This window comes from Numida meleagris, chromosome 3 (assembly GCF_002078875.1).
Source record: "Numida meleagris isolate 19003 breed g44 Domestic line chromosome 3, NumMel1.0, whole genome shotgun sequence".
In the NCBI taxonomy this organism is placed as follows: domain Eukaryota; kingdom Metazoa; phylum Chordata; class Aves; order Galliformes; family Numididae; genus Numida; species Numida meleagris.
In genome coordinates this window covers 53,715,251-53,740,504 of record NC_034411.1, presented here as the reverse complement: position 1 = coordinate 53,740,504, position 25,254 = coordinate 53,715,251, and the positions used below count along the sequence as shown (strand labels likewise).

General features: G+C 35.9%; 1 protein-coding gene across 8 annotated transcripts in view; it reads right to left on the bottom strand.

Annotated features, from left to right (window-relative positions):
• REPS1 (RALBP1 associated Eps domain containing 1) overlaps positions 1–25,254 on the bottom strand; it is a 66,207-nt gene that overhangs the window by 16,882 nt on the left and 24,071 nt on the right. For 3 of the 8 annotated variants that reach the window (XR_002436453.1, XM_021390132.1, XM_021390129.1), the window contains exons 4-10: positions 19,156–19,309; positions 13,298–13,425; positions 12,690–12,852; positions 12,323–12,386; positions 10,977–11,131; positions 5,860–5,981; positions 662–742 (exon numbers count right to left, since the gene is read on the bottom strand). Coding sequence is in view for 7 of the 8 variants with exons in the window: in XM_021390132.1 (XP_021245807.1) it covers positions 662–742; positions 5,860–5,981; positions 10,977–11,131; positions 12,323–12,386; positions 12,690–12,852; positions 13,298–13,425; positions 19,156–19,309 (867 nt within the window). In the remaining variant the exon portion in view is untranslated. Of the gene's footprint in view, positions 1–661; positions 743–5,859; positions 5,982–10,976; positions 11,132–12,322; positions 12,387–12,689; positions 12,853–13,297; positions 13,426–19,155; positions 19,310–23,418; positions 23,550–25,254 lie in introns of all 8 variants that reach the window. The other 5 variants (XM_021390135.1, XM_021390131.1, XM_021390130.1 and 2 more) reach the window with 5 other exon arrangements.

The window sequence follows — 25,254 nt, the reverse complement described above, 5'->3', positions numbered from 1 at the left end:
AGGAAAAGCAACTGCTAAATAAAGTAATTTTAACACATTTCAGAACCATTCCAATGTTACATGCAAAGCAATGTAGCAGATCTTTGGCTCCAAAGCTGACAAAACCCATCACCATTCAAAGCATTCCTCACTAAGTAAGTCATTAGAAAAGCATAGGTTTAGCTGGAAAAATAATAAAAGCCCTATTAATAACTAAATTGGTGAAAACACTGGAGTTTGATATATTACATCCATGAAAGTCTGACAGCTTTCTCAGCTAAGTAAGAGTGTTGACAGCACCTATGTTTTTGTACTTTGAAGCTTGAAAAAATACTGAAGGTAGAATCTGAAAAAGGGACTAATATATGGTTGAGAGTGGCTCTTGAGTTACCTTGTATTTTCCAAAAACAGTATGTTTAAGTATTTCCTCTAATACAGCTTTTGATGGCAGTGTTGCATCAAAATCAAGAAAACAAACATTCACTGCACTCAGATATTAAATGTGAGCAGTACCAGAAAAATTCTATTCCTAAAAGCAAGCAAAATAATTAATAAGCTTGTTACCATTCCCCCCCTCCCAAAAAAGAGTTCATGGAATCATGCATAACAGCTATATACAATGAATAGAAATTCAGTGTTAATAAAATTAATTTCAAACAAGCAAGCTAAGTGATTGACTTACAGGATCAGCTGGTGCAATGTTAGAATCAAATTGGGTCAGAGTTTGTGAGCTTGAAGAGCGTTCGCTAAATGTCTCCCACTGCTGAACAGACAGAGGAGAGAAATCAGCATGATGAGAAAGATGGGAGTAAAAGATCACCGAGGAGATTTAGCATAGTAGTTTGGAGGTTGCACTGGAAAGCACTGTATTTGCACTGGGCAGCACTTCGAACCTACACTAATACACATCAAATCTTCCTAGTTCAGTTTGAGACTGCACTGCAACTAAGTTTGTTACCTGTGAGTATTCACCTTTTCCAGTCATATTTTGTAATGAAGATACAGGTGCAGTTAACTCAAATACTTTCAGAGTTCTTGTAATAATCATACAAGTATGAAGAAACAGTTAAGCCAATCAAATATTGTTGAGATTCAATCAGTGCCACGTTTGTAATTATAAAATCCACAGGAAGGTTCCTCAGCTTCGAAGTTGCCCAGTTTCAAATATATTGAGGAGGCACTGATTTTCTTACAAAATCTCTGACAAATGAATGCTGAGCAGAGTGCTCCAATTACACCAGTCCAGCTTGCCAGTGCAACCCCTGAGAAGTGATTCTATTCTGTAAGAGTATTTTTACAAGTCTAAATCACCGACAAGGCAAAGAATTAAATTCAAACATACCACTGATTGTTAAAAGCAAATTAAGTCAATCTCTGAACAGTTTTACAAGATATAGGTGCGCTGTATCAATACATAGTTGTCAAGAGTCCTCATGCTTAAGTCAAAATACTGTCACAACTGGATCGATGAATTAGCAAAGTACATCAAATTAATCCGTGATCCAGAAACTAGATGACAAATCACTATAGGATCGTTAAACTTGTATCTTGGCATAACAACAAATATTAGCCAAGTTTCAAACAAGATTTTTCCAAGATTTTTAGCACTCAGAGAGACTAAATTGTTACTATGGTCAGGAAAACAAATCAATATTCTTGTGCCACCTCTGTAGGTAAATCAATATGTATGTTTTCAGATGATATAGGGCACAGCATATTGTGTTAGTCAACATAATCTCATGCACTCCCCTACATGAAACCACAGTCAGTGAATGAATGAACCATATTCAGGCACACACAGTCCAAGAGGTTCCTGCAGTGCTTGGAAGATAACTTTCTGACACAGGCGGTGGAGGAGCCAATGAGGAGAGGTATACTGCTGGACCTTGTTCTTACAAATAAGAAAGGACTGGTTCGGAACATGAAGGCTAGGGGCAGCCTTGGATGCAGCGACCACAAGATAGTGGAGTTCAGGAACTTATACGGAAGAAACACAGAAGGCAGTAAGTAGGATTGCAATGCTGGACTTTTGGAGAGCCAACTTTGACCTCTTCAGGGACCTACTTGGAAGGATCCCATGGGTTAAGGGCACTGGAAATTAAGGGGGCATGGAGGTCCTTCCCCTCTCCACTGCCCTGGTGAGGCCACATCTGGAGTGCTGTGTCCAACGCTGGGCTCCTCAGTTCAAGAATGAGAGGGAACTTGTAGCGGAGAGCAACAAAGATTAGGGGCCTGGAGCATCTCCCTTACGAGGAAAGGCTGACAGACCTGGGACTGTTCAGCCTGGAGAAGAGAAGGCTGAGAGGGAATCTTATCAATGTTTATAAATATCTAGTAGGCGGAAGTCAAGTGGATGGGGCCAGGCTCTTTTCAGTGGCGTGCAGTGACAGAACGAGGGGCAAAGGGCACAAACTGGAACACAGGAAGTTCCACACAAACAGGAGAAAAAAAAACGTCATTACTGTGAGTGTGACAGAGCACTGGAACAGGCTGCCCAAAGAGGTTGTGAAGTCTCAGGAAATATTAAAAACCCACCTGGGTGCTCTCCTGTGTAAGCTACTGTAGGAAACCTGCTGTAGCAGGGGTTTGGATTAGATGACCTCCAGAGGTCCCTCCCAACTCTCACAATTCTGTGATTCTGTGAATGGCTGATATATGAAACCAGTCTAAAATAATACTTCAGAATTAGGTATCTATGAAAATTCCTAAATAACTGTTTTCAGTCAGATGAAATTAATTAAATGAAAGCAGAACAAGGCTCACTAAAGTTTTAAGACATTCCACGTGTGGTGCTGTTCCTTGCAGAGGAGGAATCTTCTTTTTAACAAAGTCAAAGACATGACAAGAATGACATTTCATTCAGCTGGTGTGTTTCCACAAAACTACCCCTTTTTAGGAACAATGTAAGCTTTCCCCTTCGTAAATGCTGCATCCCACTCCATATAGGAAACAACTCACTTTTGTGGTACTCCACTCAGTCATGAAGATGCAGCACTGCAAGAAGTGCTATGAAGTTTTTTATTAAGCCAAAAAATCTAGCAGCCAAATTCTGCCAGCCTTTTCCATACTTTGGCCTCTTGCTTCTACATAGCTGCTCATTTTCATGAAACATATGGTAATATCTATTTTAGAACTACCACTACCCTTTAGACTTGACTTTGCCAGCACCCTCAATGTTGCAGGATACACTGGCAAACAGACATTTTGTTTACAGCAATCTTGCTTCTTGATTTTTCAAAACTTCCTTAAAGGCATATAGCTTGTATGTTATACATAAAATAAATGCTAAAATATGTATGTGTGTGTAAATAAATAATATGAATGCTACATTTACTTCTTATTCTACTCCTCTAAAAACATACTGCAGGGCATTTATGATTTGTCCTTGGGGTTTGTAGCTAGACACAGATGAACACCTACAAAACCAAGGAAGGTGGTATTAATGCTTCACTCATCCTGAGATACTACGAGAAACTAGTTTCTGCTAACTCCCTGCTATACTGAAAACTACATTATTAAGTGTCTACAGGACTGCATCTGAAACTGTAAGATTTAAGAGCAATGACAGTAATAGTAATTAGCTAGGATAAATGTCCCATTAGTTGAAACTAAAATACCTGTCTTCAAGACTCACAAAGGTCTTTCAAAAATACCTTTGAAATGTTAATTACTAAAAAGTAGAACTCACAACAACCTGAACTATTACTGAAAGAACACCTAAATATTTGAAACAGTTGTGAACTCCAAAGACACTATATCTGCGTCAAAGCTAATATGACACCTGTTTTCAATGAAAATTTAATAGGCTTTCCAGTTTTTTAAACTCTCTGAAGTGTGTGCAGCACCAGCACTGAAACTGGAAGGAAAAGGTTTCTGAAGTGAGAAACAAGTGATCAGTTGATTGCAGAGATGAGAATGCTAAGTATGCAGTATCCAGATAGATTTTTAGCGCGTTATTTCGAAGTTTTAAGTTGAAACCTTGATGCATACTTTGTGAGCTTATGCTACCTGAACTTGGGAACTGGAGCGCAAAAATCAATTGTGAGCTAGAAAAAACACAGTAACCAATGCTTTTAAAACTAACTGGGATGCAAACTGCTTGGAGAGGCAGTTGATCCAAAGCTGCATAGCTTTTTCAAGCAATTCATTTCAACATTTCAACATTTGTTGAGGACAGTTGTAAGAGGTTGAAAGAGGCAACAGACTGGTGCCTGCTGTTATACCAGAAATTTTTTCATGGCAATAAAACCTTGAGGACTTTGACCTGATTCATGCTGGAAAGAAAATGTTGCAAAGCGAGTGTGCATAGCAATACAGCTAAGAAATCAGAACAATTAGAACAAAAAGCTCTTAACATTTAACTCCTAGTATAGTTAATGTTTGGTAGTACATTTAGTCCGAGAATTTTTCCAAACCTCTTATGAGTTTCAATTGATTTTCAGAAGGAAATATCACATTGTCTAGCAGAACAGATAAAATCAGTTTTGTAAAGAAGATTTTGGCTGACAACCAATGATCATCAACTTTGTTCCGCTACTGCGATTTTTCTATTCAACTGGTTTGAGTTATATTGGATACAGAATCTGTTCAACTATGATGCAGCTTACCAAATTAGTAGCTTATTAGATCTTCATTGTAAGAACAAGGTAATACACCATGCAAGTTTAAATATATTTGCAGACATTTTCAACTTGCTAGCAACGACTATCTGTTCACTTCACTGGAAAAACGTACCTTTTACAAGCAGCCTAAGAGTCATTCTGTCAAACAGAACTAAGAATCGCTAGTTTTTATTTGGTAAAGGTACCACTGTGAGGCTTGCATTTGTCCTTAAAAGGAAGGGGAGACTCTTACCAAGTCCTTTCTCCTGGGAGATGAAGGAAATTTCTTCAGCTTTTAAACTTTAATCATGAAAGAAATTGTTTATTTTCTGTTTCATACCAATACTGCTTTGATTTAAGTTTCTTACTACTAATCTTCTACCCATTTGAAGTCCAACCAAGAAATGAAGCCACAGAAAGTTCTACCATAGTCAAGTATTATCATGTCTCTTACAGTATCTAAGATAGCCTGTTCAGAAGTTTTAGACACTTCTTGAGAGTCTCAGATTATTAAATCAAAGTGGCTTCCGTATTTTTTCCTTTCTTCTTTTTTCATATAATGAAAAACAAACTCCAGGAGTTAAACCCTTATGGGCTTTATAAACAACGGATATCTGTTGTATCTGATTAAATCTTCTTTGGTAACTTTAGTTTCAAATTTTGACAAAATACAACCCCACCACATAAGTAATCTTATGTAGTAAATACAGATGGCAAATTCAAGAGAATAACTGCAGTATGCAACAGCAAAAATTGTACATTTAAATTTTAAAACTATTGGCTTGAAATCCAACTTTGCTTCTGAAGGAAACCTAGCGCTATGACTTCTCTGTATTACTGGTGAGATATTTTATATTTCAGGGTAAAACTAGCTCAATGTCCAGATAAAGTCAGAAGCTTATTCTGAAGTTTTGCGGAAGTTTTAACTGTAAGATCCTTCAGAGTTACAAAAAAGAAAGCACACAGAGAAATAAACAAATCAATTAAAGTTCTCCAATAAATACGAGATCATTTAGTGATGAATATGAAACTTAACTGCTATTAATTACAACATTTTAAAAATTATCTCACCTATCATTGAGGAAGAAAAATCAGAAAGGTAACATTTTTACAATTTAAAATGTATAGAAACTTCCTGTATTTTAACATCCATTGTCCTCCTCAAGTTTTTGTCAATGTATTCACAACCGGTGATCAACAATTCACTTATGAATTAAATATGTTCACAAAACTTAGCTATTGACAGTGGCAATTAAATAACTTTCATAGAAGTGCTAACCTCACTGCTCTGATTCAATTCTGGCCAGGTCTGGTTTAGGGATGGCATTGACGGAGACTTGCTCGGAGGTGCTTCTGCTGGAGAGCTGGAGTAACCAACCTCACCAGTTTGTTCCCCAACTTCTGAAACAAAAGTAATCACTGTAAGTCAAAATCATGAATTGCATTCAGTCTATTCTCAAAAAGACTGCCTGTATCTCATTCTAAATGCAAAGTATCCCTCCTTATTTCCATTTTTTCAAAGAGCACACAAAGCAGAATGATTTGAGTTAAAGGTGCTACCCTTATGATGAGAATCTTAGTGTTTTCTTTCACACCAACTTGCAAACTGAACCAGCTTAACAGCTGTTAACTTGCAAGTGTACACTGTTACTGTAATTCTAGTTTTCCCTGGGCTTTCAGCAAGTAGAATTCCTTGCAGAAAGCTTCCTCTCTTCAGAGTTGCACGAATTTTCATGATGCAGCACACTTTTATTCTAACTACAAGAGAACTGGGTAACCTAATGGTAAATAACAGATTAAACATTCTGCATGACAAAGAAATGCTGCTTACAACGTCAACTAATTCACTACATCTCACAATACAAACTGCAAGCAATGCCTTGAAAACCTCAAAAACTGAAGTTCAGATTACAAATATAAACTGTAACAGGAATAGGTGGAAAAAACAACTGATAAGTAGCTAGATATACTAACACAATGTCCATAGACCAAATAATTAAAACTCCGAACAAAGTAATATGCTCTACAAAAGAAATCAGCGATAATCAACTGCACCTTCAGAAACCAAAAACAGTCTATTGTCTCCACAGTGCTACTGGGGACAGCAGTAAGCACAGTCAAAAAAAATATCTGAAACACAGAAATAAGTTTTCCCATTTTGAGGCCACTGGAGGCTAAGGTGTTACTGATACTTAAAACAAAAACAAAACCACCACCAACAAAACCAACAACACAGAGATCAGTAACCTGTCGAAACTTCAAAGGGCTCAAACTTTCTGTAAACAGCAAGGCATCGGGTTGAGACTCAATGTTTCCATAATTATACCCAGTACCTACCCAACATCTTGTACTACTGCCCTTCAGGAAAAATTGTTTTACAAGTTATTCAAGATAGAAGCTGCATCTAATACTTCTTTTAGGAAAAAAAAAAAAAAACTTCTGGCAATGAAAAAATATCAGGCCTTATGAGGAGCGGGTGAGGGAGCTGGGATTGTTCAGTCTGGAGAAGAGGAGGCTCAGGGGAGACCTCATCGCTCTCTATAACTACCTGAAGGGGGGTTGTAGTGAGCTGGGGGTCAGCCTCTTCTCTCTTGTAACTAGTGACAGGATGAGGGGGAATGGCTTCAAGTTGCACCAGGGGAGATTTAGGCTGGACATTAGGAAATACTACTTTTCTGAAAGAGTGGTCAGGCGCTGGAACGGGCTGCCCAGGGAGGTGGTGGACTCACCGTCCCTGGAGGTGTTCAAGAAACGTTTAGATACAGCGTTGGGAGACATAGTTTAGTGGCGTTGTTGGTGGTAGGTGGATGGTTGGACTAGGTGATCTTGTAGGTCTTTTCCAACCTAGCTCATTCTATGATTCTATGATCATGGTTATATCAAGATGGTCTTTAAAGGCAGCATGATGTCAGCAAGTAGTCAAGACGACATACTGTACCCACTATACACAGAATTAATATGCTAAATTCAACATGCCAATGATGTTTTGGGAATGTATATTGCGTGTTCACTGCTTTGAAGCATGAAGTGAACAATGAGTTGAAAAACACAGGAAATTCTCATTTCAGCAGTGGTACGCTAGGTAACCGAATTACAGTTAAACCTAAGTTCAAAAGATAAAAGCAGAAAACTGCTGCGGATAGGCTGTATGGCAACCTGCAATTCAAGGCACTTACAGATATCTACAGGGAAAATTGATTAGGCATGTCTGAAAAGCAAGTAGGCAAACTAAATAAGAAAATGCACGTCAGATTCCTTATGAGCTATAATCCTTCAAATTAAGCATCAAGTTAGTCCATATACAGTATTTTAAAAAGCTCTATTTTCCATAAAAATAAGAAAAACAAACCTTTTTATTTAGGTATGATATAATTATGAAATAATTTTTAACCTGAAGAAAAGCATCCTGTAGAAATTAAGTATTCTTGCAAAAAAAAAGAGTTTGTTTTCTGTTAATGGGGAAAATACCACATACAACAGAACTGAAAAATATTAACATCAATTTTCAGAACAGATCTCACAGTAGAGCTCACATCAGCTGCATATCATAAATTTCATCAAGACAGGTGCTAACAACACATAAAATACATGTTTAAGGACTTGGAGAAAAGTATCTGTACAACTGACTTCATACTCCTATTTCAGTGCAGTTTCCTTCTACAGGATGTTTTCACACAGACATTTGACTCATTCTGAAAAATGGACGTAATCTACTTAGAAATACCACACCACAATGTTAAATCTCAAGTGGAGCTGCTGCAATCCTGAGATTTCTTTGTAGAATACGATCCAGTTCAAAATACCAACCCCATTCACATCTATTGTGGAATTGACACACTGTTCTAAGAACTTCACTGGAAGATTGTTCTTTTAAAATTCTGCAGTGGTGCAGACAAACGTAATATTGCATAACAGCTCTACGTCATGTGAGAGAAATACATCTCTGGTCACAAAAGCATATGAAAGAGCAGACCAACACACTAATGGATTTGGGACACCTGCACTTGGTTGCAGATTCATACAAACTGATGAAGGAGCAGCTGCCAGACTAAGTGACAAGAGTCTTCAGTGCCACTCTGAACAGACGGGTATTAGAGCACTGTTACTTCTCTTTCTCTTGGCCACTGGTTCAAACTCAAAATGGAAAGATATGGCATTTCAAGGGCAGAATTGAAGTGATTAAGGAAACAGTTACTAACAAAAAGACAGAAGTAAATAAGGACATTGTTTACACTCTGAAAATGTTAAAACTCCTATCAAAGTAAAGGAAAAAAATCAAGTAATTGACCTTCTTAAACAGTCTGAAAGTATGTTATTCACATTGATGCTTCCATCACAGCTGAGGATCACTACACTATTTCTTTTTTTGTGAAAGTTATATCACATGAAAAAAAAAACACTCAAAAAGCTATAACAGTGCTATACTTTACATTTCCTATTTCTGAGAAGGATGTCCAGAAGCAAGCATTATCGAAATATATATTTTATGGGAAAAAAATATTATAAAAACAGGTTGATCTCTCTAGGCTTGATGTGCAGTTCTCAAGTTGAGCAGACAACATACAGTGACCTGCACTTAGACATATTAGTAATATTTAATTATAGATTAAAACAGTAAAATCGGGATTTGGACTGTTGCAATTACAAGCGAAGTTATAGCCAAATCAGTAACCTCCTCTTAATTATTTAATTCAAAGTACAAGTTCTGGTGACAAATCCATGTCGGGTGCTAGAGAAGGTTAGCTGTTTCCAAAACTAGAGACCCAAATAAAGAAGAAATACATTAATTAATTGCATAAAACTCAACAAGTTTGCAAGTTATTTTTCATCAATGCCTTTAAAAACATCAGCACAATCAAGTATCAGTTACACTTCTTTATTTTTAAGCATAGCATACACAGCAAAATAATCTTTCAACGTTCATCAGGACAAAGCAAAATTCCTTTAAGATAAAAGGGAAAAACATTCAGTACTTTTGGAAGTAGTTTTTCTTCACGCTTAAAGACTACTCTGTACTTCCTCAAAAAAAGCTGCCTGTGAAATAAAAACGTACGCGTAACACTTTTGGTTTCGTGTCCAGTTTATAAAACTTTCACAGAAATTCAGTTATGACAAAATCCTCAAAACTGTCTATGCCGATCAAAGCAGCAGAAAATCAGGTATGGATGTAGATATTTTTGTAACTATATTTTTTTTGTTACTCCATTTCCTATCAAGAAGTTGCTTAGTAATCACCTTGACATAAAAAGAGAGTGGCTAGGTTTTAGATAACTCTAGATACTTCTTATGAATGTCTTTGCCATAGTAACGTGCTTACTCATATCGAAAATGCTACAGTTGATGCTGACTTCTGCTGAAAGGCTGAGGAGCTGAGCTACAAAACATGGTTTAATTATTAAAGCAGAGCCAGATATCTAGTTTAAAAGCTCCTCAGTAATTGCCAAGTGAAAGTCTCTGACATCTTACAAACACAGTAGGGTCTCCTCCCTGTTGAAGTATTTAGTAAGAAAATAAAGTTTTAGAAAACCACAATACCTGTGCACCTTCCAGAGCAAACACTGCTTAGTGTTTTTTTCTAGTCATTAAATGTTACTTTTTTGAAAAAATATAAGATAAATAGAGAATTCATCAATAATGAATGGCACCTAAAAATATATTACCCCTAAACATTAGCTGGTAAGAGACAGTAAAAAGGCGTCAAGTTTTATTAACTAATAAAAATTGAATGACTCAACATCTTCAAGAATAATAAGAATGGAATTCTGAGGATTCATTTGTATTTAATTTCAATACAAGTTACTTTATTTCAAGGTCTACAAAAATTCAATGTTCATTGCAAGTATAGTATTTACAATGTAGATCATAAGTATTCGGCTTCCTTCATCAGTTTGAAGTTAAAAATGAAAGATGATCAAAACCATCCTGCTTTTAAATGGCACTTTTACATGTGCTTTTGTTCTACCTCTGGCATTGTATCTCAGAATATTTTTAAGTACTTTCAAGACTTAGAAATTAGGGCAAAGATAACATTCATTTGAAACAGAATCTGAAGTACATTTTGATTGGGAATTTGGAATACAACGGCTAATTGTGAATATATCTTTACTGCGATAATCTTGTTTTCTTTAAACCACCTATAAAGGAAACAGGCTGTATTTCAAAATGAGACCATATGTACACTACTCTTAAAATTACATCTCCCTTCAGAAAAACATTTGCTTGGATTTGTTCTGAACACCAATTATAGTTTCTAAAAAACTGCACACCGATTCATCTTCTACCAAGTACAGCAATATGCTCATTCACTTACAAACCTACGAGTATCTCCTGATATACTGTAACTTTGATTATGCTATCAATTGCAAATAGCGAAATTTGTGCTGAAAGGTATCTTACCTGTTGAGTCTTCCAAATCAATCAGTTTGGGCATTAAGCTTTCCGGTAACTTTTCTGGCAAATCATATCCATTCTTCCTAGCAACTACCAGATGAAATGCTGCACAGAACTCATCCAACGTCAGTGCACCATCTTTATCAAAATCCGAAAGTTCCCTAAAAAGGAGAAGTTAGTATAAACAAAACCATATTTATTTCCAGAAGACATATTTCTGTTGTGCTACTTGGGAAAAGAAAGAATGCAGCCTATAGTTCATTTTTGCCTATTAAGCACTCCATATTAGCCCTACATACTCTACTCTACAAAGAAGATGAGCTTTTATTATCAATATTTCTTAGAGGTTAAACCCACTTACCTCCCTCCAATTTTTTTTTTTAATTATTTTTCTGCATTTAAGATAGTATCATAACGTTACTGTTGTCAGATTTTGGTATACAAATACTTTCTTACAGCGCTAGTGCCAAGGCAGCATAATTTATTTTCAACAAAATGGGAAAATATCTGAATTAGAAATCACTGCACTGATGAAAGAGCAAATATTTCAAGGTAAGTCATTTAATGTTAGCACGCAATGGTGCACTATAAATTCCAGAACAGAATAAAGGAAAATATCAGTACCTGAAGGGGGCCTACAGGAAAGCTGGGGAGGGAATTTTTATAACAGCATGTAGTGTCAGGATGAGGGGAAATGGCTTTAAACTGGAGGAGGGTAGATTTAGACTAGATGTCAGGAAGAAATTCTTTACTGTGAGGGAGGTGAGACACTGGAACAGGTTGCCCAGTGAGGTTGTGGATGCCCCCACCCTGGAAGCATTCAAGAAAAGGCTGGATTAGACACTGAGCAACCTGGTCTAGAGGGAGGTGTCCCTGCCTATAGCGGGGGGGTGGAACTAGATGATCTAAAAGGTCTCTTCCAACTCAAACCATTCTATGATTCTATGATCTACACCAAATCAAAGCTCAATTTATCATGAAGTACCCACTAAATGCATTTAAAAGTATTTGCATCTGTATGCTTTATTTACACTTCCTTGCTGAGACTCAAATAAATATAGGAATGAGGAATTCATAATCTATATTCAAATGTATCTTTAACAATACACAATTTCAAACCAGGTACTTCTTACTTTGATGTGTTTAAGATTCCTTTAAAAGTTCAAAATGCCACTTAAAGAGTGTCAACCCAGACCCATTGAAAACCACCAAAATATTGGCAAAATGTGAATAGAAAAGAACATAGCATAGTAGTGAAACTTCACTTAACACCTTCTAGTAAGTAGATTGTTAGATAAGACCAAATAGCTGCGATCTTTCAAAACAACTACTCCAAAACATGCCACACTTACCAAATGTGAGAAAGTTCAAGAATAGGTAGTTTCGACTTAGTGAAAAATTCCTTAGCTGCAGATCCTGAAAAATTACAGTAACAGTTTTTAATGCTTGAACCAATTTAAATAATCAGAAGACTTACAGATTTATGTTAAATGATGTAAGCTATTTAGCAAAGGTTTAGGGGAAAAAATGGCACTAATTTCTAGAGATGAAGGGAAAAGTGGCTTCAAGTCCTTTCTTGAATTCCACTGCAGTTTACTAGAATGTTATCACTAAAATGCAATACTTTCTTTGAAATGGTAAGCAAACCTAAGTACCCAACAAAGTCTTTGTACCAGAACTGCTGCACCCACAATTATATTTTTTTAAAGAGCAACTTACCTGGTATAAATCCATTTAGATCAGGTTGAATGGTTTTAAACTGATTAACATAATACTGCCTTTGTTCATCAGTTATTTTCCAGGGGTCATCATAACTACTTGATTGCCTACGAATTTCATTTGTTGTTGTAGCTGATGCTACAGTTCGTACTGTTGTCTGGTCCTGAAATGAAATATTTTTTCCTCAGTATTATCTACCTAAAGTGCTCTTATGAATTCTCAACTTCTTGCCTTCAAAAAGTAAAGCATAGTTAAATCTCACAGTAGTTTAAAAAGTACAAGAAACTATCAGCAGAGTGCACCAACAGGACAATGACAGGGTATTTTTGCATATGGATACAAATGGGTAGGAATGATTGCAGTTATGTAAGCAAAAAAAAACATGGCACATATGCAAAGAAGCTAAGCACAAATATTTCAGTCATACTTGTTGATATTTTTAAAAATTAGTAAGTTGCAACTACATCACTTATATGAAGTATCTGTTGGGTAAATAGCATTGAACAGGCTACAGCACAGCTACACAGTAAACATCTGCAGTGAAAAATATAAAAAAAGAATTGCAACCATCTGAATGACGCAAATTAAATACCAATAAAGTGTCACACCTGGACAGAAGCAGGATGCATGGCTAAAAGAGCACTGGTTGGTGGGGTATCAGCAAAACTGACCCAATTTTCTTGGTGAGGTGGTGGCGAATGACCAGACCATATGGGATCACTAGAAGTAGATGAGCCTGAAAGTAGAAGAAACATTTCTTTTTTCAAAACAAAACAAAAAAAAAAACCACAAAACCTTGAAAAACTGAGTAAGAACTACAGATACAGAAAGCAACCCAAAAAATTCCAACCCTGAAACACAGGTTCCTGTCAGGAAGACACACTCTTGTAAAATGCTGAAGAAAACTGAAACCAAGTCGCATCAAGGTGACACTGTTCACCTCCTGACAACTCTTTTAGACTTCTGTATTATGCCAAATTATATCTATACTAAAAAGACAGAAGTGAGGAATGAGGTTATTGCACATATACAATATTTAAATTGAGTTTTATACATTTGATGCATCTTAAATAATACCTGTTGTTTTCTCCTCATTGAAATAAGCTTTTGTATGGACAGTTATTTAAAAGTGGCATACAATTTCAGAATGCAATTTATCATTTTAAGTATTATTTTTTTTTTTTAGCTTTTAGTTTGTTATTCAAAGAATATACCCCCTGGAAATTCCTCTTGAAAAAAAGTAGGCTTTTCAGCATAGATTTTTTTTCTAATTAATTTCTATACTAACTCAGTTGCTTAAAAACAGTCCAATAAGAATAAAAAGCACCCATATAGACTGCTGACACCTGCAATGTATCAAGTAACTGGAACACAGTACCTGTGATTCACCCAGTGCCTTGATATAAGAAACTTCTGAAATACTGCTGACATTCCAAGCCTTGACATTAAAATGATGAAGAAGCAAATATAGAAGCATTTGGTCATCCATTGCTTTACGTACAAAAACTGGGGAATTCAATTAAGTTGCAATTAAAAATTACAAATGTAAGGATGTCAGAGCAGAGGAAAAACAAACCATCTATAATAAGTCTAGAAGAATCGCAGGACTCCAGTTCCAATCTTCCACTCTTAAAAGAAATGCTTAAGTCCTTAAATCTAGACAGAAGTTATGGAACTAAATATTTTACTTTTATAGAAGAGATTTATAGTAGGAGAAAGATATAAAAGATTTTTGGAAGTGATAAATTGAATATACAGAACTGAAAGATTATATTATTTATGAATTTCATCATAATAGAGTAATCCCACCCTTTTATAACTAGTCTTACTAGGATAAAAAGCCAATGTTAATTACTACTTTTGTTCCTTAACAAAACTTGACCTGTAACCAAAATTCCTGAGAACAGAGGTAATAAGACTAACAATTCTTTTTGCCTTGGAGTTCTTCTGCAGCTAGCCTAACTCAAAAACTTCACAAAGAAGCATGCAAAAAAGCCTCGGAGTTTCTTTCCTCTTGTTCTCTCTACGCACAGAGCAAGCAGACAATGAGAATCAGGCAAGTCCCTCCCATTTCCCCCATAAAAACACTCCAAGTTTACTTGTGATAAAACAGCCTTCCTTCTCTGCCCCTCGGCTACTGACATTATTACCACCAAGTTGTTGGGTTTTTTTTTTTTTTGACTCCTGTCTTGATTAATTCAAACAGCTTTAGTACAGTTTAGTCTGTATACCCATCTGCACAGTATTTTCTCTGAGGTAGTACTAGCACAGCAACAGGGATACGAGCAGTACCAAAATGTCATAACTTCCAGGTATTTCACACATATTACAAAAGCTATTTCCTTTCTCATTCCCTCTTCAATCATCCCAAGGACACTTGTTTTACTGTTGTTATGCAGATTTTTTAGGACATAGGATGGTAACGCTGAAGAACACACACAAAAAAGACTACTAGTAACCGTGCACACCTAAATGTACACATAGTTATGAAATAACAACAGCCAATAACTTAACTCTCAATCATCAAAACTACACCTATTTCACATTTGAATTAGATATAATTGTGCCCCGATTCCTTCTCAAACTACAAAACTAGACTGGGAACACTGAGGTAGAGGTGAAAGTGGAAGAAATTAGTCACAGAAAAGACTCAGAACAATCAGCTTACAAACTTATGATTTCTAAGCCAATGACTTCAAAAGTCAGTGTGCTCTTATCAGAAAACACCATTAAATGCACTCAGAATAGAGAGCATGCCTAAAACTGATTATCAGATATCAGATTAGGACTAGCTGGAGAAGTCTAATGCACAATGTTTACTATGAAGACATAACTTGAATTCCTGTAGCTGCTCTTTTTATCTGTCTCCTGTAGCTTGAATAACTCCACACTGTTAAATTCTGGAAGATGATCTAATTTCCTGTAAGACAAAAGTTACCCCTTCACTTTAAATACCAACATAAATACAAGAAGTGGTCTATCTAAACAACAAGCTGCTTGATCTTTTAAATAAACTATGGGTTTACCTTATAAGAACTAATTTTTCAAGTAACCTTGTGAACTAGCAAGAGCTCTCCCTTACCACTAATTTGTAATGGAATAAAACCAATACAAGTACAATAATAAAATGCTTTAGGACTCTTCCCGCCCTGAATAACCATGTCTATGTAGCAGGGTCTTAAACAAGGCCAAATATCAGTAATTACTGAAGTATTAAGTAGGAGACAAAGGACCATTCAGTGCCCTGCAAGCAGCATAAGAATCTTAGGACTCTAAAGAGAGAAATGAACTGTCAATGCAACAGACATTCTCCACTTCTGTCCACAAAGTTCCTAGGCCGTTGACTGCCTGAGTTGTAGCAAAACTGCCCCCAACAGGGAAAATAAATCAGCATGGCTTGAAGCTGCAAGTTCTCATACATATTCAAGACACTGAAATAAAGGTAATGCTGAAGAAAGCTGGCAAAGGTCCCATGACTGAACAGAAGACCTCATTTTTTGACTAGTTTTAAATCATTATTTGGATACTACAAACATAAATGCTCCACTCTGCTTCCAGTCCAAACAAACTACAAAATGATGAAACTTAAAATAATTTCTAGCCCCTATTCTGACACGCCACTCAACAATCACTTGAAGTTAAGCCAGGAGAATGGAGAAAGAATCCTAAGTTTCTCACGTTCAGCACCCTTCTAGATACTGAACCTGGAATGCAAAATGAGTTGAAGTTAACCAATTTTTTTCCTCTTCTCTAACTCCAGGAACAGGAGGTTCTCATCTCATCTCAGTTCTGTTTCCTTATGTATTGGGTCTGCCTGGAATTGAGTTAATTTTCTTCACAGCAGCTCACATGGTGCTGCGCTCTAGATTTGCATCTCGAACGATGTTGATTAATGCACCAATATTTTAGCTACAGCTGAACAGTGTTTGCATGGCCTCAAGCCTTTTGTTTCTTACGCTGCTCCCATCAGTAAACAGACTGGGGAGTGTGTCGGAGACTGGGAAATGACACAACAAGACAGATGACTCAAACTAATCAAAGAGCTATTCCATACCATGTAGCATCATGCTCAGCAATAAAATACTAAAAAGGTCGGTGAGTTTACGAGACAGTCATCTTTTTCTTCGGAACTGGCTCAGCATCAGTGGTGACTGTCTTTGAATAATTTCTCTTTTCTTCCACTTGTTTCACTTATTAAACTTTTTTTTTCTTGAACCATAAGTTTTTTTTCTTTTACTCTTTTTTTTCCCTCTTCCTCACCCCACTGAGCAAAAGTGAAGGTGTATGGTGCTTAGCCATCTACCAAGGTTAACCCACAACACCATATAATATGAGGGGTTCAGTTATCCACTTTATTGTTCCATGGAAACTAATCTAGGAGAAGCACCAGACAGATCAGAAACAAGTCAGAACCAAGACGTAATGTGATTTTTAACAGCTTTACCTTAAATGCAAATCAAACAATTGGAAGGCTTGAGAGACCTGAGTTTTAACAGAATTGACTGACATTTAAAGCTGAGACCTATCCTAACCATAGAGTTCATTTCATGCTATGTATTAATTAGACATAACAGAATCATGCTCACACTCGAGAGCTTCATGCTTTGAGATGGGCCCTCCGTTATCTACCATTATGCTCAATGTTTCACAGACTATGAAATAAAAACAGAGAGACCTGGGTTCTTATGTTTCTTGGATCACAAGTGAAATGAGATAGTTCTGCCTTAATTCCTAGTGAAATAATGTAACGTTACCTGCAAATTATCTGATTTCTCAAAAATGTCTTGTTGCAGAATCAAGATGAGCTTGCAGCACTGATTTTAAAGTAACCAACAATCTATCTTGTTCTACACTTTAATGTCAGAAGAGCTCTGTTTTTCTACAAAATCATCTCTTTAAAATGTAATCTCAAGAAAAGTGAGAAAAATAATGAACTGTCTACAACAGCTGAAATTCAGCAAAATACAGTGCAAAAGAATCATCCAGTGAACCACGATGACAATTTTTATTAAATATATGTAAATCTACTCTACCCTTCGCATTGGCAGAACAGACAATCATTCTTTTACAGTATCTCCATACTACTTTAAACACACTAAGAATATGTTTAACTACAGAATATAAAATTCAAGTATGCTGAGCTAATTCAGTATGATATTTTCAGACTTCTGAAAATATTATCTAATAGACATCACAAGGAAAGCACTACAAAAATGAAATATTAACATGGCACTACAACTTCATTTTTGAAGGGCAATACTGAACACTTCAATGATAGAAGAGGTTTCCATGCCTTCGAGTAGTTCTTGAATGCGCATATTAGAATGTGCTATCAGACAAACTTCTATTTCATCTTCCAATAAAATCAGATCAACTAAACTTTGCAAGAGAAAAAAATAAAAACCAAATCAAGAAACTCAATCCTGAAAAATCACTAAAAGCATGTTTAAACACCTGGACTAAAGCCTCAGAAGTGCTTGTATATGCAATGAGCAAACTACTAATATTTATTTTTTATTCTAAATTGACTAGCATGTACTTGAAAATAATATTCAAGACACTGACATGAACCCATGCATAAAACCAATTTAATTTCCAAATGTCAGTGAAGATAAGTTTTATTTCTTTATTCAACCAATTATAACAACAGAATACATGGTCATCAATGGATGCTTGTAACTATGAAAAGAGGACATACTGAATGATCAATTTGGAAATATCAAAGCTGAAATAAACCAACAAACCACACCTCAGTTTGAAATCAGTCTATAAAATGCAACATATTTCTGAGTATAAAAAATGAAACATTAATTACAAATTACTCCGCTGTTCCCAAATTTATTAAATTGAGCAGCTTATCAGAAAAAGAAACAGAACTTCTTCATATTTGAGATTCTAGGGGAGAAAACCTTTTACCATCAGAGCACAGTGACACAACAGTGAGAGCATTCATGTTAAACGGAAAAAAAAAAAAGAGATCAACCTACCAAGAAACAAATGATTTTACTTTGATACATTTGAGATACAGTAGCTTCAGTTATGTTTACATAAACTTTAAAGAAAGCAGAAAAAGGTAAGAAAATTAAGTCTTTCCAGCAAGTCATCTAATCTATCAGAAGCACAATTCAAACAATACATTATCTGCCTCCTTCCTTTGAGCTCCCCGTATCTCTGGGTGTGCTGACAGTTCTTGTCAATAGGATGGAAGCTTCAAATTACAACTTTCCACTTTAATACTCTTCCCTCCCTCCAAACTAAGCATTTCCTATACCACACTGAAAAACAGAACTGCCATACACAAGGCCACAAATTCCACAAAGCTGACACCAGCATGAAGATTTGAATCGACAACCAAGTTTCCAGAACTGGAAAATAGAAAGACGTTGTCTTAAACTCAGTTATTTAATATTTTTAAGAATTCCACAACTTTGGGCTATAGTCGAAGCATGAGAGAAGACATTTATACCTGGTTGTGCTTCACTAAATGGAGCCCAAAAAGGCCCAGGTCCAGCAAGAGGTCGTTCATTATTCCCTCCGCTGGGATGGCGGTTGTGCTTCCTCCATGTGTGTGGAGAGGTTGGTGGGGATTGCTGTGGTGAAACAACTGGAGATGTGGACTCCTAATAAAACAAAGGAACTTTTTAAGTTTTGTACTGTATGACTAAATATATAAAAGCCTATCTAAAACCATAATTTCTAGAAACAATCATCACTATAGTTAAAACATACTTGGATAGGGAAAATCTTAGCTCTTATTAAAATGAGGGAACAGATGTCAGGTACAGCATGAGTGGCACCAGACACAGTCATTTAAAAAAAGAAAAAACACACTTAATCTACCATATTCTTAACTAGGCATTCTCAGAAGAACAGCAACGCCAAGTTAAATAACTTGGCTTCCAAGGACATTTATTCAAAAGACTCATTTTCACTTGTGATAGAAGTTTCATTTGAACCCAGATCTCAAAAGAAAGGTATTTACTGTACAAGCAATGACCATACTTAACTGTCATCTAGTGATTCATAATCCAAATCATCTTCTTTTAAAAAAGAAATCAGAACTAAACACTGAAAAGCATAGTAGACATTATTTTTAAATATGCAAAAACATAGATACACTTTTTTGCCCAAATAATTACGCCATTTAGGACATATTTCTTTGCTGTACAAGTTATAAGGTAGTTCTGTCCTAATTTTAAGGCTTAAGATTTTCTTTAATACTGTATTGTTCTATCTTGCCCCTGAACAGACAGGAAAATAGAATCACATGTGTGATTTCTCATTGGTAACGGTTATCATGAGATGTTCAGATTACCAGATAATTCCACTTTGAAGGAAATAATGAAAGAAATACATTAAACAAAATATTCATATCATAGAAAGTAGTTTTTTAATTAGTTTGCTATACCTCTCAACTTAAGCTAAACTAGTAGGTAAAAACAAGTACAACAAGAAGGCAAGATTCAGCTCTGAATTTCTTGAGAAGTAGAAAGAAAGCCAAAAATCTCAGTATCTACTTCAGCAGTAGACAAAAATATGTTTGGAACTCTCTTGCCTCATTATATTAAGTGATATAACCTTTATTTACCTTTTCAGTTCACCCACAAAGTACACACTGTAAATATTTTCAACAATTTACTAACACACATGAACATACACAATAACATAACTCCTATTAGTTTCAAAGACAGCTATCCAAATAAACTGAAATCCACATGAATATAACCAGGAAATAGCTTCCTAACAACTGCTAAAATACTATCAGGTACTACAGACAGACTGACCGTAGGTTTCCACATGATTCCCAAAACCTGATGTACTTCGTCAAATATTCAAAGGCCATTTTGTCTTATAACATTACAGCTATAAAAATCTAAAAGTCGAAGTGCCATAAAACTAGCTGTTCTCCAAGCAAGGTACATGCTAAAACTACACACATTTAACAAAAGAAGTTTAAAGATCACGATGACAGGTTAGTTTCTAATGTGTTAATGTAACCTCTCTCTATCCCTTTTCTTTTCCTCTGATTTCTGTCTTCCCTAGGATACAGGGCCAGCACGGCTGATTCTGCAATTGAGGTATTTCCTCAAATCAGGACCACTGAATCAGATTTCTTTAAATAAAGCTCCTAGGTCACATCATTTCCAGCATTTCACTGAAAGTATTTAAACCAATGCCCATATATATTTGCAAATGGTGTTACCAAGTGGCTGAGAGCAGTAATAATTCATTTAGATTTTTAATTCAGGGACCATCCAGTTGTACAGTCACCATTTTCTACAATATTTCTACCAGTCAAGCTTATTATGGCAGTTACTCACTGTTTTGAAATTTGCCTGAAGTTGCCTATTCTTAGCATCTTACTTGACAAGAAATTTATTTGAAGTGATAGTACATTCTTACTTTTATAGGCACACAGGGCAGAGATTAGAAGGAGTCAGGGTATGGTTAGTGGACTAACCATTCAACCTCACTCCTAGCTTCCAGAATGCCACTTGCAGCCTGGAAGCTAGAAATGAGGTTGAATGGTTAGTCCACTTAGAAAGTATAGTGCAATAGGTTCTGGGAGAGCCATGATGATGCATCACTGATGATAACGACAAGCTTCCTCTTTCACTGGTATAGAAGCCATTTTTTTTTTAATCAAAAAAGATTTGAAAGATATTTAAATTTTTAGACCAAGTATCATGAGTAAACCTAGGGACTGCTAGGCTTGGTCACAGATATTATTCATTTGCTCCAGTATTTTTATTCCAGTAAGTTAGATGGTCCAGAAGGACATGAAGAATCCTTAGAGCAGACAAATGCATGATAGCCTACATAAAGGAAACCCATTCACTACTTCTAGTAACTGGATGTGAACATCTACTTTTACACACCATCCTCATGAAGCAGCCTTGCCCTATGGAACTTGACAACTGTCACTACTCAGTCATAATGCTCAAGCTATTGTAGATATAATCTTCAACTTATTCTTCTAAACATTTGCTTTCCATGCAATTCTATAAGGTATGTAATGAAGGTAAATAGATCACGAGGAGCAAAAGAGGCACAATGGTTAACCTTGTTCTCAATGTTCCATCAATTCCATCAATGTCCCATCAACGTTATATAAGAATTATAAACATCTACAGATTTCTGACACTTAATCTGGAGCTTCAGCTTATGGACTTCAAAATTATTAAACAAAAGAAAATATGCAAATGCATCTGATGTCAAAAAGCTTCTTTAGGAGACGCTTCCAAAACATTTTCAGCCCACTTAACATGGCATTACTGTGGCAACATCTTATCCCTCTGCAATTCCAGCCCTTCCCTCATACCACTCCTCGCAATCATTGAGCTAGCTTACTAGAAGCCTAAGACATCTGAACACCTTTAAAATATATGTTATATATATAAATGGCTTAGCCAAAATACTGATGGTTTGATGCAAGTGTAAAGAAGGAAGATGCAGGCCAGGAAAGACTGAGAAGGTAGAACCGTAGGAACATCAACTCAGATGCAATAGTAGTCATGAAAAAGATTCACTGAAACAAACTTCCTACAAGTTAATTCACTCAATTTACATAGAGTGTGTGTGTGCGCATGCATGTGTGTGAGAACTGTGAGGTACATATCTTTGCAGCTGATAAAAAGTTACCACTTTAACACACTCATGCCTAAGAAAACAGTGCTTGCTGTATAAAGTTTCTGCTTTGATTTTGCACCAGACTTCAAGCTTCAGTAAACAGGCTTCAATAGAACCACCTTTGTTCCTCAATTGCAGTACACAGTCAAACTCTCAAAACGCGTCATTTATGACAGCATATGCTGCAGTTGAGAAGATGGTATGTTCATTTTCATCTGTCCAATCTATTAGTAAAAGAAACTAACCTTAAAAGCCTGAAATATCTGTGACTACATTTTCTTAGAGCATTATGATACAGAACCTACCTGGAGCACTCTTCAAAATCCTAACACCTAACAATTGCAACGGTTCTGTAACTCAGGTCACTGATAACTCAGTGATTTTCAGTTTCATCATACTTAACAGAAGTTACTCACCTAATCTCTTTGGGAACTTTAGCCATTTTACTCGTCTGCATACTGAAGTCAACGTATTATTAATTAAATTAGCTACTGTTAAAATCCTATTTTGATAAACTGTTTTAACACTTTCAAAGCAATTCCATTAAAACATTTAAATCAAGATTTAATTCCTATCCAAACAAAACTCAATAGAAGCGATAATAATTGTAACATTCTGCTTTCTACTGTCTTATTTATTGCTACATTACTGCAGAAAAAGAGATAAAGAGATGTAAATAAAACATGTCGATATAAATAGTTAACTAACATTTTAATGTTAAGTCAAACCACCAAGAACATTCTTATACAGTTAACAGGCAAAAATCAAGTAATTAATCTTAATTACAAAAAAGAATAAAAATTACATTAAAATAATAAATTTAACCTGAGTTGTTAAAAAAACATGATTTTTGTTAAACTGGAATTACTAAATACTATGAAAGACTTGCACTTGGACCTTTTTGGAATGACAAGCAGTAACTAAAAACAAGGTGCTAATTGAAAAGAGGTGTTATAATATATGGTTCCAAAAGGAGAATTGTAGTGAATGTAAGGCAAACTGGTGTAAGGCAACACAATACTGTACTGAAGCAATACTGGAGCGATCTCAACCTCAAAAGGAAATTGCAAGCATACATGAGTCAAAAGGGATTATAAACCTTTTCCTGGATCTCACACCTCAGGCCAGAAGAAAGCCTCCTAAGGAGAATTCCAGAGACAATGAAGCCAGACATGGTATCCGAAGGGTAGCTCTAAGGGTGTTGTGGTCCAGGTCCTGACACCACACAGCCTGCATAAGAGTCAGGGAACAGATCCATTACGAAGAAAGATTATGCTAGAGATGGTAATCACATTGCAGAACCCATGATTTTGTAATCAACTAGTATTCATATTGAAGAATAAAATAGTTCAAGGTTCAGCGTGAGCTTCTCTACATGAAGCACTATACATTTTTTAGATTGGGATGTGTGGTTCAGCCAACTGGAAACTTGCTGGACCTCAACAGTCTGAAAGGTTTTAGTTTTGAAGAAGGCAACTAAAAACCCAGACATAAATGGAGAGGAGATAAATCACAGCACTGGAAATTTGACTCGAGTTTCTTCGTAATTTTCGAGACAAGGAATTGCATTGAATTTAACCTGAACTTCAGTATATTTCATTGCTGTGCCACACAAGATAATTCCAACAATCTAGAGTTTAACACAAGAACCTATCTTGCAAAAGAAATAGCTACAGAATGAACCACATTAGCATGAGAACCATATGGCTGAAGTGAATTTTCTAATAATGCTCCTGAAAGACTGTTTTGGGGAGTGACCTAATTTGATACTGCAAGTAACTGCTTATACACAATAAGTAGCATACTAATGAATTTTGACAACAAATGTAAAGGAGGCATCATAGGAACAGATTATTTTGAGGACAGAGATAACAACTGCACTACCAAAATTTAAAGTACAAAATAGTTTCTTGAAGAGTAGAAATTAATAGTGAAGTGAATAATGAGAAGCAACCAACTGAAAGTAGAAGACTGGATGCGTAGCTCAACTGTCAGACCACTATTATGTCAAATATGACAGATCTTTTTCCACAGCTGCTAGGATGTATGAGCTGAGAAATCCATCAGACATAGGAAGTAATTTACAAAACAATTCTAGTACTGGTGAGATCTCATTTGAAATCAAGAACTACAAGTCTGGTCGGGTAATTTCATTGAGAATAAATTTAAACTGGATCAAGGGCAAAGAAGGATTACAGGGATTACCATGAGCTAGTTTGTTAAACAAAACAGATTATAGATTTTGTCAAGCAAAATGAAGCTAAGGGTGAATACCATGGTTTTCTAGAAAAAGTGGTGTTCTGCAGAAAACACTAAGGACAAAGTTGTTAACTGAGGAGAGTTAAGTGGGAATTCTAAACTCCTGCTTATTTTCCACTACATTCCCATTAAGATGTAGGAACAGCTTTCCCCAACACTGCCAGTGCAGATAAAAACGTCAATTTTAAGAGAGAATCCTGATTGTTTTTTAAAAAGTAATTATCTATTACAATTGCATATGACAACAGAGGAACTGTGATTTTCGAGACAAGGAATTGCACAGCATTTAACCTGAGCTTCAGTATATTTCAGCATGGTGCCATAAGAGAGAATTCCATCAACTGGGATACTAATGCATAAGTCTAAGTTGCAAAATAACAAATCTCACCACAGAAGTTGCAACAAAAAACAATGTTCCTGCATTTGCCCTGTGCTTACTTTAGAAGAAACCTCATTTATAGCTGGAAGCAGAACTTGATTTCATTTTCCTGATACCCGCTGCATCTGAGTGAAGCTCCAAATAATGCACTGATAAATAAATAGTGTTCTATGATATTGCAGCACACAATACCCTAAGTGAAATTTTTTTACATTGGTTATCTGCAATTATGAAATATTAATCTGTGTAACATTTCACAACATAGAAAATGGCATATGAATGTAACCAGCTTTTAAA